At 42.1% G+C, this 19,589-nt stretch overlaps 1 protein-coding gene across 4 annotated transcripts; it reads right to left on the bottom strand.

The window, feature by feature from the left end:
• Positions 1–714: 714 nt before the first annotated feature.
• Positions 715–18,356, bottom strand: pcdh10a (protocadherin 10a). Of its 4 annotated transcripts, none has more exons than XM_030741792.1 (5): positions 15,287–18,356; positions 13,972–14,030; positions 13,334–13,440; positions 3,367–3,750; positions 715–1,390 (listed from the first exon to the last, which is right to left on the bottom strand). In XM_030741792.1, exons 1-5 carry the CDS (start codon positions 17,831–17,833, stop codon positions 1,371–1,373), a joined length of 3,117 nt encoding a protein of 1,038 aa, XP_030597652.1. In that variant the 5' UTR covers positions 17,834–18,356; the 3' UTR covers positions 715–1,370. The 4 variants fall into 4 exon arrangements, 3 of the variants coding, with proteins under 3 accessions (XP_030597652.1, XP_030597659.1, XP_030597645.1); XM_030741799.1 differs by having other exon boundaries at positions 3,590–3,750; XM_030741785.1 differs by lacking the exon at positions 715–1,390 and having other exon boundaries at positions 2,990–3,750.
• Between the last annotated feature and the right edge of the window lie 1,233 nt (positions 18,357–19,589).

The following is a 19,589-nucleotide window of genomic DNA, read 5'->3' as shown; positions in this document are numbered from 1 at the left end:
CGGTTCATGTGAAGGGGTTTTCTGGAGCACTCTCCCTTCGGTTTAATCGTCTTGATTTTGTAGCACTTGGTATTATTAGATTGAATGACAATATGAGGTGTAGAAACTAACCAATGGTTACACAGTTTTCAGAAAAAAAGTATATTGTATGTATATATATATATATATAGTCATATATATAGATTTATATTCATTTATAAGCTTTTAAAATAGCACAGTAAACACTTTGCACACATGATAAAAACCACTGAATGTGTCTGATTGTTTATGTATAGGCCAATGGCATCAAGGGAACCACATCCTCATCAAAGGAAATTTCACTTTCTCTGCAGTCAGCTCAGGAAGGGACAACCGAACCGTTACGACTTAAGAAATAAGAACATTCATTTGTGTTTTGTTTCTTTTTTTTTTTAATAGAAAAACTGAACGTGAGGTTCGTGAGCTTCTTTTTCCTATGCAGTGTCGTTGTTCAGATCTCCTTCCTGAAGTGACTTATCTGGAAAGATGACTGAACCTGGCTCTGGACCACATGTTCCTGTCTGTAACTGTAAGTTGGAATACTTTAGAGTTTGCACACTTTAACCACACAGAAAGAACAACAGAAACAAAAAAAAGAGAAGTTATATAAAGACAGTCAAGTCAAAAAACCGGTAATACAGAATTTATAATACTTCACATTTTCTCTGCTTGCCCCACCCCCCCCTCCCTCCTTCTTTTCATACCTGTACAACATCTGTTCTCTCTCTCTCCTCTAATTGTCTCTCGCTTTCTCACTCTGGCAGTTTGTCTCCTCCCCGCAACACAATCTCTGTACAGCTGGCTTAGTGGTGACCATAGAAATAGCTAAAGGGTTCCGTGTGACGTTGGTTGAAGTTTGTACAGAAACATGTTTTGTTTTTTTTTTTGTTTCGTTTTGTTTTTTTTCTTTATGTAAACAGGCACACACAAATTTCTAGAGGCTAACTCTTCAGTCAACAAAAACACCTCTGCGACTTAATCATTCCCTCTTCATCTCACTTGATTTGTATTCCTGTTTGTTTCAGCTCCTTTCCTCTCTCTGCTGATGACATAATTTTCACATGGTCAAGAGTTTCGGCCCCGGTCTCAGTCCTGCTGAGAGAAATAAGGCCTTGGATTGCTCCTTTGATATCTAGAGGTTTACAGCTACTCAGTTTTTATTTCTCCTTTCCTCCCTCAGCAGCCACAGCCAAGGCTTTGTTACAGTTCGCCACCCAAGATAATGAAGTTTAACCAAGGTTGCTGTTGTCCAGGTTGCCATTTGTTTAGTTTTATTTCGCTGTCTTTAGCATCAGTGTTGGTGGTCTAGTAAAGAAATTCACGCTGTCTCCGACAGGTCCACGTGGAATGAGCTAGCAAATCCTTTTGCGGGCTGAAAAGATAGAGAACACACTCGTTAAGACAAATGACACCCTTTCCCTTGAGGCTTTTTAGTGACACAGTCAGCTCGAAATACTGTCTCTTGAAGGATACGTGCCACAAAGGACTCTCTGTGAAGTTATTTATACACCCTAGAGGCTGGTTCGCACAGCATAATTGTAAAACTAATTTGGGAATTGGGTAAAAACATGTCCATCAGTGAAGATAAATGTTCCAAAATTTGGTGGCTACATAATGCATGCATAGAAAATACACAGAGTGCTAATTGCTTCATTAATTATCTATAAATGGATCATTAAACATTTATAAATCCTTTATCAAGACAACCCTGGTGATCAGAGTATTGCTTTAGTAGCATACAATGCTATTTTTAAAAGTAGAACATATTGCCTATTGTTTAATAAAGTTTCAGGTTCTGCGACCATCCTGATAGCCTATTTTCTTATAGAATGATGAACGGCAAAAGCTTCGCTGTGGCACAGCGGGTCCATTTATTTCAACAGATAAGAAAAAATTGAGGTAACATCAAAAAAGTAAATTGAAATAAAATAAACTTGTGAGTTTTGGACTGAGCGAATATGGAGCGCATTTATCCTAACCCTGCAAGGCAGGCGAGATGAGCAGACACACAGGCAGCTATATTTGGAGCAAAACAGGCTCTAGCACCTAAAGGCTAAATACCAATTATTTTTCACACAGACCTGATGTGCAAGAAGAAGATTGCTTGCCTCTGTTAAGTCACAAACAAGAAAAAAGCAGGTTATGGTGCTCATCGTTTACCTGAGAGACAGCCCACAGTCAGCATGCAGTATCATGGAGAATGGTGGTTAACATGATGGTGACTTGACTGGAAATGACTTCTCTACTGAATGTGTATATCGAATCCATTCTCTACTCTTAGAGCTAATAGAATATTCATGTAATGTGGGAGCTTGGAAAGCAATTGAAGGCTGTGAGAAGTGTCCATCTTTTTTTTTTTTTCTTCTTCTACAGAATTTCATTCAGTTCCTTTAGAAATGCAAACTGGAATCAGTTTTATTCAGCAGTTATCAGTAAGCGTCATTTGCAAAATTAAACTTACTTTATACTCTAATAGTTTCCTTCTTTCTTGCAGAAAACTTGTGTGCATGACATTGCCAACTGAAATATTTTGACCTCATTGTTGACAGCCCACCTCACCCACTCTTCTTTATGTCATGTATTGATCCACAAGCAAGCAAGTATAGATACTCGACAGTTCCTTTGTAGAACAAAATGGACTTCAGTCCTTGTGAAGAAGAAGCAGCAGCGTGGGTTGTGTTTCACCTTTTGAGCTATTCAGTAGGGAAGTCATCATGCCTGAGCAAAACCAATGTTGAGCAAATGGAAAAAGATGTCCTTTACATTATGAGATGATCTGTCTTTTATTTTCTCTTTGTGTGCTCCAATCATGCTTTACCCAGGGTCTAAATGCAGGGATGTGGAATAGAAACATGAAGTGTGTTCTTTTGATAACCTTTGCTTATATGAGCATCAGATAAAAAGGATTTTGAGGGGAGAATTTAGAGAAAAGGAAAAAAGAAATGGGCAAGAGCAAATTAACAGAACAGAGTCCAATTCATTTTTTTTATTATTATTTTTTTTTTAGAATAAGTCACATGATTACAAGCAGCACTTAGGGTTAGGGGAGGGTTAGATTAAAAATTTAAGTGTCTTTTGGAGAAGGAATGTTAGAAGTAGTTTACATTTTACAATCAACAAAATTAATGATAATTTACAAAAAAAAAAAAAAAAAATTTAAATCATACAACAAAACATAAAGCCGTAATTTAAAACTCCTTAAATTAAAAAAAAGAAACAAAAGTTGATAAACATCATAAAAAGTCCAGATCAGAATCAAGAGGTCGAGTCATCGTCCCCTCCTTTAGTATCTGTACTGGACCAGACCAAAGTCATAGGGTCCCAGGGACCTTTCATACTGATACTCACAGAGAAAGGTGGGTTTGTATGGTAGGGTCCCCCTATCATACTCTTTCCTCTCTAGCGTGCTGGAGCTGTACTGCTGCTGTTGCTGATGGAGGTGATGGTGAAGGCTGTGGTGTGACTGTGACCTTTGGCCGTCCTTGCCAAAGGTGGAGAATGACCTATCGTTGGACGAGGCAGTGGACGAGGTCATGGTGAGTTGGTTGGAGAGGTTGACGGAGGGGGGTACCTCAGTGTCGGGCAGTGTGGCATCCATGCCGGGGACGTGCAGATTGCTACGGTAATCTGGCCCCTGGCGTCCATCTGACGGCACAAAGGACGGCATCCAGCAGCGGTCGGAATGCCCGAGGGCCTTGCACTCTTCTGTGCAGTTGGAGAACAGGTCAGTGCCTGCAGAGAGGATGCCAAGTACAAATTAAGTAGGGAGAAATGGAAAGCCAGAAATGTAGATGGAGGACAACAAGCAAAAAAAAAAAAAGAATGGGATCACGATAGAAGGAGCAGCACAAATATTTGGAGTGCAAACGCAAGATGGAAGGACAGATGAGAGAAAGAAGAAGAGAGAACACGAGTTAGCAATCATTTGCCAATGTCGCACGCAGAAAAAAGTGCTGCAAAAGCTATTCATCAAAGAGACAAGGCCAACATTGATGAAGCGAATTGTTTGTTTTCCTCCTCACCCCATTCATTCCGAATGAAATGTGCAATCAAAATGATGTGGTGTTGAGAAAACATTTCAACCCCCCACCCCCCCACCCCGACATCAACATCCTCAGTCTCACAATTGATTTTGAAACACCAGGAGACGAAATGTGAATCTATATTCCATCGTCTTTACACAAAAAATGATAATTATCTTAAGAAATGTGCCACAAAAACCAACAAAATAGTCACTGGTTACATAACCACACTCTAATGTCAATCATCCCTATACCAACCGACAGAGTGTGTAATTGACACGCAGCTTCTGCCAAAAACAAAAGACCACGTAAGAAAGATCAAATCAACATCTGAAATGATATCATAGAATAGCAAACACACTCACACACAAACAGCAAGCATGAAAGAGGTACCAGTTAATTAAGCTAAGTGTGTGTGTGTGTGTGTGTGTGTGTGTGTGTGTGTGTGTGTGTAGGTGTGTGTGCGTGCTTGTGCATAGCAGACTGTAGTTTTCCTGTTTTTTCCAGTGAAACCAGGATGCTTTAGGAAACCCTTCAAATGGTGCGATCAAAGCAGCAGATGATCAGTTTGGGGTGAGAAGAGGAAAGAAATCTGCTTCATAAGGAAAGGAGAAAAAAAAAAACAGAGCAAAAGAAAGAAAGCGGGTGATAATTCCCTGAGGCTGAGTGGGTTTCAGATCTGTTCTACTGATCCATTCAGCTGATAGTGCCGCTATTGCTCCATAGAGTACAGAAAATACTACAGAGGAGAGATTGTTTTTCTTTTCTTGCTGTTTTTTTTTTTTTTTTTTTTTTGGGGGGGGGGGGGGGGGGGGGGGGGGGTATTATATAGTAAGTAGTGATCAATACAGTTTTATGTCAATAAAGAAATGTGTTAATATTATCTGCCATCCTTACGGTAGTTTTTTTTTTTTTTTTTTTTTTTTGCCTGCTGTTTCCACAGTCTCCCCGGTGCCATATTATGACTAAACCTCAAAATATCAGCCTGTCACAGATTACAGATTATTTTAACCTAAAAAGCAAAGAGGCAAGAAAAGAAGAAAGCCTCACTTTTAGTTATGTTTTTTGTTTTGTCTTTTTGGTTTTTGGGAGGGAGGGTGTGATGCTACTGCTCTAGTATTTTTTAAATTTCAGATTCAACAGTATGACAATTTAACAAACTTTAAAAAATAATTATCTGGGGACCTCTCAGACTACCTGCATGCTCACAGATGGACTTCTACCTCCTTCTCATGTTCATCAAGTTTCAAGAAATTAAGTCGACTTCTAGTCTCTGTTCTTCTGTACAAAGTAAAACATCGGTGTACAAATAATGCATTAAAGCTGATCCCCTTGTTGCGAAGACAGAATAGAGCATCATCCATCATCTGGAAAGTATTATGTGGGCTTAATGCATTAAAAATAAAGCTGATATTTAGACAGGATTTTTTTTTCTTTTTTCTGCCATTCTTATGGAAAGTGGGAAAACTGGTTTCACAGTTAGAGGTAGAAACATGATGAGGTGAGAGTGATGACCAATAAAATGTGTTTTGAAATAGCCTTAAAAGTAATTAAATATAATTCAGCACCAGTTACTAAACACAGAACAAAATCATTGGAGTTTTATAAATTGCAAATTATTCTAGCAGTAAATATTCATCAGTGCACGTGCAAATAACACAAAACATTAAACAATATCAGCCATCACGCTGTCAGAGCTACCACTACAACAGATTCTATTTCCTTGTATTTGTGTGCATTGCGTGAATCTAATCTTGCTAATTCATGCCTCATGGGGAGCGAGAACGGCACAAGACTGCGCAGTGACCAGAGAGCTAGAGACAACAAGGGCCAAACAGGCTGGGGGAGTCACAGATTTCAGAAACAGAGACAGCAGGCGGGAGAAACGGCAAGACTGCGGGAACCATAAGGAAAGAGAGGGGAAAACTGGGCAATCACAGATGGAAAGAGCAATAGCCAGAAAAGACAAGGGAGACCCGAGCCTTACAGATGGAGATGGGAGAAGGGTTAGCGAGAGGTGGGCTGAGTTGGAGGTTGGCTTTGATTTACCAGAAACAGTGTTACAACTGTCCAATTAAACATTAGCTTTTATGTGCTTCAACCCAACTACAGAAAGATTTTTTAAAGATTCATTCAGATGCCACTTCTCTAAGTATTTCAAGATCACGTGGAGCAGCTGCCTAATCCCAGTATAAAATGTTTAAAAATAGATATGTGATCGAGTTGAGAAGTTCTTTGTTTAGCACTTTGCCTAACATATGTTGGTTGATTCAGCATGATTTAAAGACACGATGTGTGTATTTAGTCTGCATGCCACTGTCTGGTTTTGATTGCCCCACAGAGTAAACAGAAGTCACAGGTTTTAATGCCAAAGGGTGCATTTGTTTTTTATCACAGGACGGATGTGGCTCAGTGGCAGCACAGACCGATCTGGTGGAGAAGAAAATGAAAAATCTCTCAATTCCATCAGGACCAGCGCAGGAAAACCTGCTGGAGGAGATATTTGTAATGCTGATTCCATTTTTGAGTGGCGTTTACTTCAATTTATCCTCCAATTCACCCCCAGAACTAATGTATATTTATGGTGTCTTTAAAGGTTGGGTGCATATAAATTATGGTATTTCTGTTAATTCCCACTTTGTATTTGCCCTTTAGCCTTTTAATGGACTTTTCACAAATTAAATTCCTCTTCTGACACATAAAGGGTGTTGACCTCAGGCACTCCAATCATTTCGGAGGCATTGTGTTGGACAAAGAGATTGGTTAGCAAAATGCATATACTCTTAAATGTACAAACAAACGAGCAGGAAGACAGCAGCATAGGTGTAGAAACCAAACATACATTGTGCAGAAACCACATGGATATGCACGCCTGCAGACAGATAGAAAGTTAATACTGAAGGATTAAGAGAAAGGTCTGTTTGTTCCATATTTCTCATATTTCAGTATGTTATTAAGCAGGCACATAGACACATTGTACTCTGGAGATGATGTATAAATATAGTCTGCACCAGTCACTGTTTACTGTGCATCAGGCTGAAAGTCATGTCACAGCTTCCAAAATACTCTGTGATTTTTGGCTGCCAGCTCACTCTCAAAAAACGAGAACATGAACACGTATGTTTGCAAACACACGTGCATGCTTAAAAATACTCTATTAATACAGATATATGTAACTATACATGAGTAAACAGACAGGGCATGCATACATGACACCAAGTAGCTGTTGATCCCTGTGAAGCACCTTTTCCTCCTCAGGCAGGAAGCAAAACAACAACCAAAACAGTGACTGGCAATGACAGGCCCTGCCAGCAGCCCTATCTCTCATCGTGACCTCATCAGGCAGGGAGAACACACGTCCTCACTCTCTCATGCACACACAGGAGAGGATGTAAACGATGCTACACAATAAAAACGCGATCTACTTGCTAATAAGCAATCAGCACTTCTGTTCTTTTTTCTTTTCTTTTCATTTTTTTTTTCTCCCCCATTACATCTCTGCATGTTTTTGAAATCCCTTGTTGGTGTGATTTGACTAATTGCGCTGTCTGACATACATCCAGCTACAGGGAGCAGGGAAATGAAGGAAAACAATTTCTCGGGAAAACATGAGCCTCTAGTTTGAATTCACTTTGTGGGTATACACTTAGGTTTGCAGCCACTCCCTCTTTGCAATCATTCATCTGTTTATCTCTCTCATTCTCCATTAGTCCCTATGGGTTTCTTTCCCTCGTCCTATGTCTCTCATTATTTTCTGTCACATGTAATTCTCTCCCCTCATTTTCTCTCCTTGCCTGCTGATTTCTCTATCCTTATTTCTTTTCTCCCCCACTAAAAAAAAAAAAAAAGAGCACTCCTGAACCCCCAGGTGGAGGGTGTCTTCTATCCATACCTCTGTTTTTCATCTTATCCTCCACTGCTCCAGAGAGAATACAGACACAAAACATCAATATTTGGACAGCAGCAGCGGACGGCAGGGGAGTAGCAGAGCTTCCTTACATGAGTCGGCCAGAGAGGCTGTGATGAGTAAACCAGAGACCTCCCAGGGCCAAAACAGAACAAGATGGCTCTCACTATATCAGACATAATGACAGAAAAAGAAATGTTCCTAGCTACCATTTTCGATATTTGTTACGCAGCAACTGGGCTGAGCTGGAGAGCCAAGATGGCCACTTGCTGCAACAGTGACCGCATCACTAACATCCCCCTTTAAATAATAAGTGCAAAGGGCAAAGATGACCACTGATTGTCAATCATTGCTTTTTTATGCTTTGAACCCTTGTTGAATGCCAAGAACTGCAGTACTTCAACACTGAGAACTTCTCACAGCACCATTCTGCATACATCTGGTTTATCAATACACAGCTTTTTATTTTGTTTCTGGCCTCAAAGTTATTATAAATTGTACTCAGAGACCTTTGTTGCAAAGACCGTTGTCTGGCTAACCTAGTTTTGACTAGTTGTGTTTTTGCTACACTATTTAGCCACACATATACATCTCCAGTCAGCACCTGTTCTTCCTTCAAAATCTTACTTTGGTCTGAATGTTTGCTCTTGGACTTGTGTGACACAAATGTGCACAAAAGTATGCTGGTAATCAAATTACCAACACATATAATTACTTTTTTTTTTTTTTTTTTTTTGTAGGTTGGTTCAGGCAAGCCAGAGCAGATGTTCAGTGACATTAATTTTCTGGAGAGAAAGGATGTGTGTTACTCATGGCCAAAGCATGTTTGACTCCCCCAGACTTTGCAGAGATAGCCTTACTGATTCACCTTTTACTTTGAATTTTTCAAGGCCTCTTTCTCAGGTAAAAAGAATACGTCTCTTTCACTTTTTGATCTCATGTTTTTAGCAGATTCGAAGCATATTCAGATGTACTAGCGTTAAAGCAGTGCTCGTGTCCTCTTTTTCAATCATTTCAGGGTTGGAAACACATTCACACGTTTATTCAGAAAGCATTGCCTATTTATACTGAAGAGGGTATTCATCAAGATGCTAAAGTCGTTTGAGTGTATTGGTAATCACTGCAGGATATGTTCCTATTGTGGTTTCCATTCATTTTCACACAGAGTACTCTCTTCCATCTACCTTAACCATGTTACAAAGAGGTCATGCAAAACGGGAACTGTTTAAGTGCTTTCTCAGAGATAAGAAAGACATCTTGCAGGAATCTGAGCAATCCTGTCAATTAGTTAATCAAACTGATTGTCAGAACTCTCTTTTATCCGTCTCTGCTCTCATTTATATTGACTGTTTTTATATTTAACAAATGAGTCAGGTTAGAAGAAGAGCTGCTATAGGCACATGTTCCATGCAAAATGCACAGTGATTTTTAAATGAGGCAATGTTTTTTTTGTTTTTTTGTCCTGTTTCCTGTAAGAGTTTTTACACTTTTTTTAATCTGTTAGAGGGTTTTGAAGGCCCTAAATGTGGACCTCCACAGTAATTTTAGCAAATGCCCATCATGTCATCTTTGTTTAGAGGTTGCATATTTAAGAAAGTTTTCTGCTGCTTTTGTTCCTTGTTAAGAGTATGTGATTCCATTCCTTAAGAATAGTGATTTTAGACACAAAATTGCTGAACATTTACTGATTCCAATTTTGTTGCAGTTCCTCATTTTACGTGATAGCAAACTAAATATCTTTGTGGGTTTCAGACTGGTGGTCAAAGCAAACAAGCACTTTGGTAACAATGATTTGGGGCATTTAGCCATTTAGAGCTTTTAAACTATTTCTGTCAGAAATTAAACTCAATAAACAATGAAAACCATAATGCGCAGGCAAACTGATGACAAAATAATTGTTAGTTGCAGCTTTAGTCTGGTTTTACTGCTTCAACCGCTGACTTGAAAATGTTTGTGTGACTGAAAGCTTTTCTGTTATGACTGTTTGTCTTTTGTTTGTCATTTTCACCTAAGTAAATGTCTTTTGAATGCTTTTGGACTTTTTTTCCCCCCTCAGTTCCTTTTCCTTCAAGTTTCTCTTATGCAAGCTTTTAAACTTAAGCTTGGGATGTTGTCTTAATGATGTCACAGGCTGCATTTGTTTGGACATTGCATTGTTTTGGCATAAATCTATATTTCTGTATGAACCAGTTGCCCTTTACTGCCTGGGACAATGAGAGAAGGGTGTATCAAAACTCTGTGTGCTAAATTCCTCTGACAGCTCACTGACATGGGAAACTGCAACACTGTGGCCGCCACTAATTCATAATCAGCCATCTAATACACCGTTGCCACAGTGATTTAATTGTCTCATTTGTCACGGCTGTTGTTCTCACCAAAACAAACGTCATGATAATGATCATTTCCAGTCTCCCACCCGTCACGCAGCCTTCCACAGCTGATCGAACGTTTCTGTGAAGCCATTTTTTTCCCCCTCTGATGAATATTTTATCCTCTCTTAAGTGTCACCTTTTTTTTGTTTTGTTCACTCACTTCTGTTGTCACCTTCAATTTAGATGATGGGGGAACAGTATATAATTTGGGATAAAGAGGGTTTGGGATATAAAAGGTGTGGCAGTCTGTCAATACTGCTTCAGCTCCTGATGAACTGGTGCCTCACTGCAGGCACGCTGCTTTGAGAAAAGCCATTTGCCCACTTTTTAAAGGTATCTAGTGGCTCATAGGCAGTGTCCCTTTGATTTAAAACCACGTCAGGAGACTTATTTTCTAAAGTGTCAGACGAGCGGCCGAGCGGGAAGCTAAGGCAGGTGTAGTTGATGATATGCCAACTGGAAATGGTTTTCCCTTGATTTGAAATATTCCGAGGTGCACAAAAAGGGAGAGTGTGCTGTGCAGTCCCATGAGGAAACCTTGCCTCTAACCCTCCTTTGATAATTGCTATGCAAAGGATCTAGAAATGAATTACTGATCAGCCGAGTGTTGCGGAGAGCCAACGTGTGGGGGAGACAGAATGAAGGATGAGACCCTGTCACAAACCCAAGAAAAGAATATGTGTGTGTCACACAAATGCATACACACAAAACGCAGGCACATAACATGCTGTCTAGGCATAGTCATGTCAAGCACACATATTCATCTCTGCACACATCCTGCTTGTGCACACAGGCTCTCAAAGAAGCATAAAAATACATGAGGTCAGTACAAAGTCATGGCTCAGGCTTTGGCAGTTTGGCTTTCTTCCTGCACTAAACACAAAACTCATATAGGCAGCAGCACACAATAGCATACCTAAACTTACAGAATCATGCAACTCACATGAGACAACAAACAGCATTCCCAACCCTATATATTATTAAGCAACACACAGACAAACAGAGACACAAATGAGCAGTGAGCATACTATATAGAGGAAATATATAGATGGCAAAGCGCCAACCACTCTCCTCTTAAACTGAATCTCATTTAAGCTTCACAGAGCACCGTCTCAAAGGAGAAAGCGTTTTCAATACAGACATCATCACTGAGCCTTCTTGTGTTCTACACAGCACACACAAACAGATTCAATACAGGTATCATGTATACACCTACATATTAAATCAGACATCGGTATACCTTTACACCTACACAGTCACACACTCGCCATCTGGTTTTGTTTACAGAAGTCTGAGAAACTCAAGTGTCCCTCTTTCCAAAATACCAGTCGTGTGATATTACCTCCCATGGAGTGGTAAGCTGTTCCCTTCTAAATCCAACATGAGGAACAAATGTTGGTTTCCTGGTATGAAATGCAGAGTATAGCACCAACTGCGTACACTCCCAGACCAGTGCCAAATTAGGCTGCTAGGAGCAAATAAAGCTGAAGAAACATGTTATCGATTCAAAAATGTCGGCGTGTGACTGTGCTAGCAAACCGGGGGAGAAGGAATGAGAGAGTTTTTCATATAAAATAAGTGTTAAAATACAGCAACTGACTTATCCTGGATCATGTTAGGAGTGGTGCCTTCCTGAAGGTTTGGGGCTACCGGCTAGTGGAATATGTTAAGATGCACATCGCATATTCATACACCCAATGTTCCTTGTTTTTTTTTATTGTTATTTTTTATCTGGTCTGCTGGGCAACATTGGAGAATTGCTTGAAAAACAGCCAAAATCTGCATGAATGCACTGTTCCAAAGATTCCAACAAAAGGGTAAGGGTTGGTAGATGTATGTTTAAACAACCACGTTATTCATTTCACAATACTTCTATTTTTTTTTTTTTTTCTGGGAAAACAAAATAAAGGAGCTTTGGATTTCTTCCAGTTCTGTATTTCAGTCTCGCACAGTTTGACCTTCCCAGCCTGTTTCGTGAGCGAGGGCAGAGAGTGACACTAGTGCTGCTGCATACTGGCTCTTTATTTTGACTTGGTTCATTAATAATGTCAAACACAGCAGAGCCTAATGAGGGACCATTCACTATCCTACAACACCTATCTGATTTTCTCTATTTGTATTCCCAGCATTGATATGATATTTGGCAGGTTCCCGTCTAGACAGGGGTCTTACACGCGTCGTGTGGAACAATCCCTCAGAAGGAAAGGGCAGTTCAATATGAAATGAGATTTTGTATTGCTCCACTTTTGCCTGACTCCACTTTGATCAATAAACAGGTAAAAACCTAATAGAATTTTAGAGAGAACAAGGATAGCCTTATGATAAGACCCAAAGACACGTCTAAAGAAATCTGCTTTGCTGTAAAGTATAAACGAGAAATGAGTCAGTAAATAAAGCTGTGATTGGACATGGGGAAACATTGCCTAATTCTGACATTTTCCCTTTTCTTTAACTGTCAAGGCTACAAAAAAAGAATGCAAAAGGTAACAATGTTTCTTGATAAGCTCAATGTATACAAAAAAAGGCAGTATAATACTGTATACCAAGTGTAAGGCTGATTGAAATGCTTTTCATTATATCAATTTAGCTTTAATGCCTTTTTTTTTCACTTCAGTGAACATATTGACTTGTGCCACCAAAGCACTATAGGCCTCACACTGCCTCAGTGTCATTTGCTGTCCTTTCAGCACCACTTCATGCTGAAACAGCAGCAGAGTTAAAGAAGAGCGAAGGCAAAATGCAAGAAAGAAAGAGAGGAGATTTCTCCAAAATTTTTCCTCCGTCTCACCCGGCTGTGAAATGCAATCAACACCTCTGGGGCCCGGTTCATGCCAGCAAGCAACCTCAGAGTCCGGGCCTTCGTACTCTCTCAAATTAAGGAAATTAAAAGTCACCGGTCCGCACCAACAATTCAGCATTATCCCATTCACAATCACAAACGCACACAATTGAAACAGATCAGGGGAGGGTGTGTGAGGGCTGAAATGTTGGTGTAATTATGTGGGGTAACTCACCGGCTGAATGACCCCGGTTTGTGGCATCGTGGTCACTGTCGCCTTGTTCGCTGTCACCATGACCGCTGTCTTTGGAGCTAACAATATCTGCTTCTTGGAATGCCGAACTAGAAGAGGCAGGGGGGGAGGGCAGGGAGTTGGGGTATGAAAATAGTAATAGGGCAGGAGGAGAGAGGTTGCGACAGGGAAGCAGAAGATGAAGAGAGAAGCCAGGATTAAAAGGGCGAGGAGAAAGAGAGGGAGAATCAGAAATCAGCACCACATTAATGCAGTCACGGTGGCCGTCAAGAGTCTAAATTGGATGTTACACATGGCATGTAATGAAATCCAGCATTAGAGCTTTAATAGACGCTGCTCTGTCAGTTATGGGACTGATGCCAAATTGAAGATGAGTGTTATGGATACACTGGGAACCATGTAGCCTCTCAAAGCCACAATTAAGGATGCAGAATATATGGGATTCACACTGATGGATATGATATTCATTTTTATAGGCACATGAATAGGCTGTGGCTCCAAGAGGCATGCTGAATGTTACAGGTCTTCTGATGGTGGATGGTATGTGGCTCTTTAGGCTTTACAGGTTGGTGATAATTCAGTGTGTGTATGTGCGTCACAGAATGAGTGCTTTTCACTACCTGTTGACACGTCTGGGCCTGTCCACAAGATAGCTGAGTTCTGCTCGTTGGTGTTTTGTCTAGAAAACCCACAGACACTTTTGATCACATTTGATGCCAAATAAACACAAAACAAAATAAAAACAGGGAAAGACATGATTTCAAAATAAGAGGGACATAAATAATTACGTATGGATACACTTTTTGTCAACGTGTAACTGTGTTAGAATAAGTTGTGGCTGTGCGAGGCGGAGTACCGACGGTGCGCGCATCCACTTGGTGAGTGAGTGGGCGAGAGGAGACGAGAGCAGGGGAGAGTAGGTTAGGGAGGCGATTGAATGCGTAAATGATTGAGCCGCCCGATGCTGAAACTGAACAACCTTTGTTCACCGTGCTGCCGTGCTGGGTCGTGCACGGAATACTTAACGCACAGAAAAGGCAAGGCTGTGACTGGCTGTCTGGCTCCACTCCAGCCAAACCGCAATCAACAAAAAGCCCCAACTCCACAGCTCCACTGGCAGAACGCGCAGACTGAGCACATCAAGACTATTCAAGTCGCTGCTCTCATGCGCTCTTGTATTTGCCACCCAAACTTCATAACCTGCTGGGGACATGTCAAGCTAATTTTCGGGGTTTGAGGATCCGCTGTTAGGAAATGATCCTGATGTTATCAACCAAAGCACAGCGAAATGCTCTCGAGGCGTTTTCTTTGTCTTTTTCTTTTCTTTTTTTTTTTATACACTTTATCGTCTGCTCTGTTCACTGTAATTATCAAAATTCTGCATTCGTTTGAATCACCAAGATAAGTTCCACAGCTCATCAAATATATAACCTAAAATTGATGCATTACTTATATCTAAAATCCACAAATTCTACTGTGGGTTCTGAAGTGACAGTTAATTAATATTGTGGGCCAGATTAGATCATTTTTACTGAATAAACAATAAACATATCGAATGAAAAGTGTTTTCCAACTTGATGGTCTAAAGAATATCGGCACTTTACACGTACAGAAAAACCTCAACTTTTTTCGCACGACGTAAAGCGAGATCTGACAGCAGTCTATTCCAAATAAAACTAAAAGGCCACATGAGATTTAACAATTGACATGTCCAGTCACCATTAAGCATGACAGCGGGTAAAGGCCACTAAGCACAACAGCCAGTGGCACATTGCTTTATAAGTCTTTTAAGAGTTTGACATTAGGATGCACAGCTTTTGATGTCTAAAACTGGGTTAACCCTTGAAATTGTGGTTTTGTGCACTGTTGATACAGCTGATGGGGAGTTAAATGTCGCCCAGAGTGACTACTGATGGTGATTCAGGCCTCTCTTACCTCATTAGAGAGAATGCTGCCGTTAGATATGATGTCCGGCTGTTGATCACTGTAACCAGTGACTAAGGCGCCGCAGGGGTTGGTGTGATCTGTGTCAGTGCTGCGAGAGGGGCTGCATGGTTTAAGAAACATCAGATCCGTTTTGGCAGATTCCGGTGTTAGACACACCTGGTAGCAGTAGGAGTTCTGGTTTTGGTGATGGTGGGAGCCGAACCCCCCTCCTACGCCGCCCACACCAGACTCCTCTACGGGCACCTGCCCTACGGGCCCGACTCCTGACGTTACATTGGTGCTCTGAACCAGCATGATGTCGGATTTACTTAGCTTTTTCTGTTTCCGGCCACGAGCCTGTCTGCTGCAGCACGAGCCACAGCACAGACAGCAGTCACCAGCGAGCAGGCACGTGTATATGTTGAGCTTCTTGTCCTTTTGGCAGCGCACGGCCAGCACGATCATGGCCAGTAGGAAGATAAAAGAAACAGAGCCCAAGGCAATGATGAGAATTAGGGTGAGGTCAAGGGAGGTCTCCTTTGCCTTGGAAGCTGAGCCGCGATCCCCACTGCGGCCTTCGATCACGCTGTCCACTAAAATTACACTCACACTTGCAGAGGAGGAGAGAGGTGGCTGCCCGTGGTCCCTTACTTCGATCAGCAGGTCATAGTAGCCCTGTGGATCCCGCTTGGGAGATATCCTGCGGGCTGTTCTTAGCTCTCCTGTCCTCCAGTCCATGCGGAACATTCCCATCTCGTTGCCCCGTAGGATGCTGTATGACAGCCGTGCGTTCTCCCCATCATCTGCATCCATGGCCACAATGCGTGTCACTAGGTAGCCTGGCTCGGCGGAGCGTGGCAGGTGCTCTTTGGCTGTGCCGTTTTTGCCGATAGGGGCTATGACAGTGGGAGCGTTGTCATTCTGGTCAACTATGATCACATTTACAGTGGCATTAGAGAAGAGCTCAGGAGCACCTGAGTCCTTAGCTTGGACCATGAAGCTAAACTCCTTCAGCTGCTCGTAATCAAAAGAGCGCAGCGCGTAAAGGTAGCCAGTGTCCTGATTTATGGACACGTACGTGTCCACCGACATGCCCTGTATGTCACACTCCAATATGGAGTAGGTAATAAGAGCATTCTGTCCTATATCAGGGTCCAAAGCGCTCACGGCGTGAATGAAAGCACCGGGCACGTTATTCTCAGTCACATATACATCATAAACAGCCTGCGTAAAACGGGGCGCATTGTCATTCTCGTCGGAGACGTGCACTTTAATTGACTTGCTGGTAGCGAGGGAAGGCTGACCTTTGTCTTTGGCCACCACAGTTATGGTATATGCATCTGTGTTCTCTCTGTCCAAAGGTCCGTCTGTCACAATGGTGTAGTAGTTTTTAAAAGACGATTTCAGCTTAAAAGGAACATCTCCTAAAATCTCACAGCTCATTTGTCCATTCTCATCAGAGTCCCTGTCTGAGACGCTAAAAAGTGCGATCACGGTGCCCGGGGCATCCTGTTCGCTCACAGATTCAGTCACAGTGCTGAAACCAATCTCTGGTGTGTTGTCGTTCACGTCCACGAGTTTGACAAGCACTTTGCAGTGCGCGGGGACCGCATTAGCGCCCAGATCTTTAGCCTGGACATAGATCTGGTGCGTGACGCTCTCTTCATAGTCCACCTCACCCGCTACCTCTATTCTACCCGTTCTGGCATCAATATTGAATAATTCCTTTATCCGCGGTGTGTTATGACTGCTGAAAGAATAAACTATCTCCCCGTTTTGTCCCTCGTCAACATCAGTGGCATTGAGCTGAATCACCAGCGTGCCCACGGGAGAGTTTTCCCGCAGGTTAACCGTGTACACAGACTGGTCAAATGTGGGCGCGTTGTCATTAGAGTCCAGAACTTTAACGACCAAGAGAGCCGTCCCGGTCCGCTGTGGGATGCCCCCATCCACAGCCGTCAGCACATAGCGGTGCACTGCCTGCTGCTCTCTGTCCAGCGGTTTCTCCAGTACCAGCTCTGCAAACTTGTTCCCGTCGCTCTGTGTCTGCACGTCAAGGTAAAAATAGTTGTTATTTGTTATGGCATATGTACTGAGCGCGTTTGTGCCAACGTCAGGGTCGAAGGCGTTCTCCACCGGGAAACGGGTGCCGGGAATAGCGCTCTCCGAGATTTCCACGGAAATGTCTGTTTCAGGAAACCTGGGTGGATTGTCGTTGATATCCATCACCTCAATCTCCACGCGAAAGAGCTCCAGTGGGTTTTCCAGAAACACCTCCAGGTGCAATAGGCACTGGGTGGTCTGCTTACAAATTTGTTCCCGGTCAATTTTTTCCTTCACCACGAGCGCACCGTTCTCTAAGTTCACCTCCAGATAAGGTGTCCGTGAACTAGGCACAGTCTGAAAGTGGCGAGCGGAAAGTTTAGTAATGTCCAGCCCTAAATCCTCTGCAATATTCCCAACCACAGAGCCAGGTTCCTGCTCCTCTGGCACGGTGTAGCGTAGCTGAGAGGCAGCTCCATCCAGAGTGGAGAGCAGGAATATTAACCAAATCATCTCCTCTGCCTCTGTCCAAGTGCACTTCAAAACGGAAAAAAAAATTTATTCCCTTTTCTCACAAGAAACGAGTATTTCCCATTTCTCTGTCCGTAAAGGGCAGTGAAAAAAACAGCAACAAGGCTGTAAGACTTTGAAATTCCTCTCCTCTGCCTCAGGTCAGTGGAACATTGTGTCGTTTCAGCTGTGAGAAGCACAGCCATTTGATCCGAGCTTCTCTGTTTTAATCAATTCAGCACCGGTCTGTGAGTTTTGGCGTCAGCGCAAACATTGCAGGCTGGAGCCAGGACGCATAGCCAGCACTCCCTCTGCACAGAACAGACTGCCCCTTCTTCACAGAAAAGTCACAAAACAAAATAGGAAATTCCACACCAGCAGATAAAGGAAGCAAAAACTCCTATTCAGTAACAAATATAACTTATAAAGAGAGACTGGCGAATAACAAGACTTTCTCCCTATCTTTCCCTGTGAGGATGTAATCACCGCGCCTAAGCGCTCAAAGCGGATGATGTTCTCAGCTCGGCTTCTGTAAAGCAAGTGTGAGCGGCGGGGTTGGTTTTGCGCACAGCTCCTTTCCCCACCAGCCAATGATATTCTCAAACACCGGGTGTAATGGCACCTGATTGGGGCTCCGCAACGCCAGCCAGAGCACACATCGGACCCTGATAACAAAACCAGTTAAGTGCCGCTGCGCTCCTCTCCTCCCCTCTCTCCTCCAGGCCCAGCCTCAGTTGTAGCAGGGAAATTAAATGTTTTACACATCCAGTGAATTAAGAAAGCTGAATAATAGTGGGTGCCAGTTGGCGTCGGCGGGGCTGTGTGTAGATAAAACTGAAGCTTCCGTCGAAATAGTGGAATTTCTGAAATATATTCATATTTTAAACTTCCTTGCACTATTCTTATTAAGATCATGATGATTTTCTGTCTTTTTTTTTGTTTGTTTCATGTGACAAATGTCTCTCAACTTGCTAGATTGAAAACAACAACATGACCCTCGTGTGGCTGCCCTTGACGCAATTATTTCAACAGTTTGCTATTAAAGCGCTGCTCTGATAGCAAAGCATGAGTCAGACTGTACCAAGCATACACACAGCCAAAGACCACCATGTAAAATGCCTGCGCAAGTAAAGACAGCCAGTGACGCAATACTCCGAAGTGCCGTGGTCACTCTCATCTCTCTCTCTCTCTCTCTCTCTTACACATCTAGGCAAGACATAAGGGGAAAAAACAAAGCATTTTAAATAAAGTATATCCAATGCAATTTCCCGACGAGCATCAGTATGATACTCGTTCCATCAAAGCAGGATCACACATGAGTTACTTTAATTCAGTGAAATGAAGCGTTGTACTTCAGTCCTACCGTGTTGCTAATAGCCTGAAGCCTATTAGTTCTCCTATCTTCCCATTTTTATCATTAACCCCCCTCACATGCTGGCCTTAACTGTAATGTTGCGTCATGTGCTAATTTAATTCATAAAGCATATATTAAATATGCAAATGGAAGAGTTCTGAGAGAGATACGAATAGTGGGGGTCTAACTACTTGCACGCCATTTGGCGAATGATGACAAAAAGATGAAAAAGAGCGTAATTGAGGCTAATTAGCATAAGTCTCTAATTCCAAATGTAATAGATGGAGCGAAACAATATCGGCCGTAATGCAAAACGACGTGCCCATTGTGCAGAGGATTAAAAAGCGAGTGATACGCGATTCTGCATCTCGCCATACAAGTCAGAAGAAACAAAGAGGAGACGTT

The sequence above is a fragment of the Archocentrus centrarchus genome, chromosome 1, assembly GCF_007364275.1.
Source record: "Archocentrus centrarchus isolate MPI-CPG fArcCen1 chromosome 1, fArcCen1, whole genome shotgun sequence".
NCBI classification, from domain to species: Eukaryota; Metazoa; Chordata; class Actinopteri; order Cichliformes; family Cichlidae; genus Archocentrus; species Archocentrus centrarchus.
Note: the sequence above shows the minus strand (reverse complement) of the source record. Positions and strands in the feature narration are given on the sequence as shown.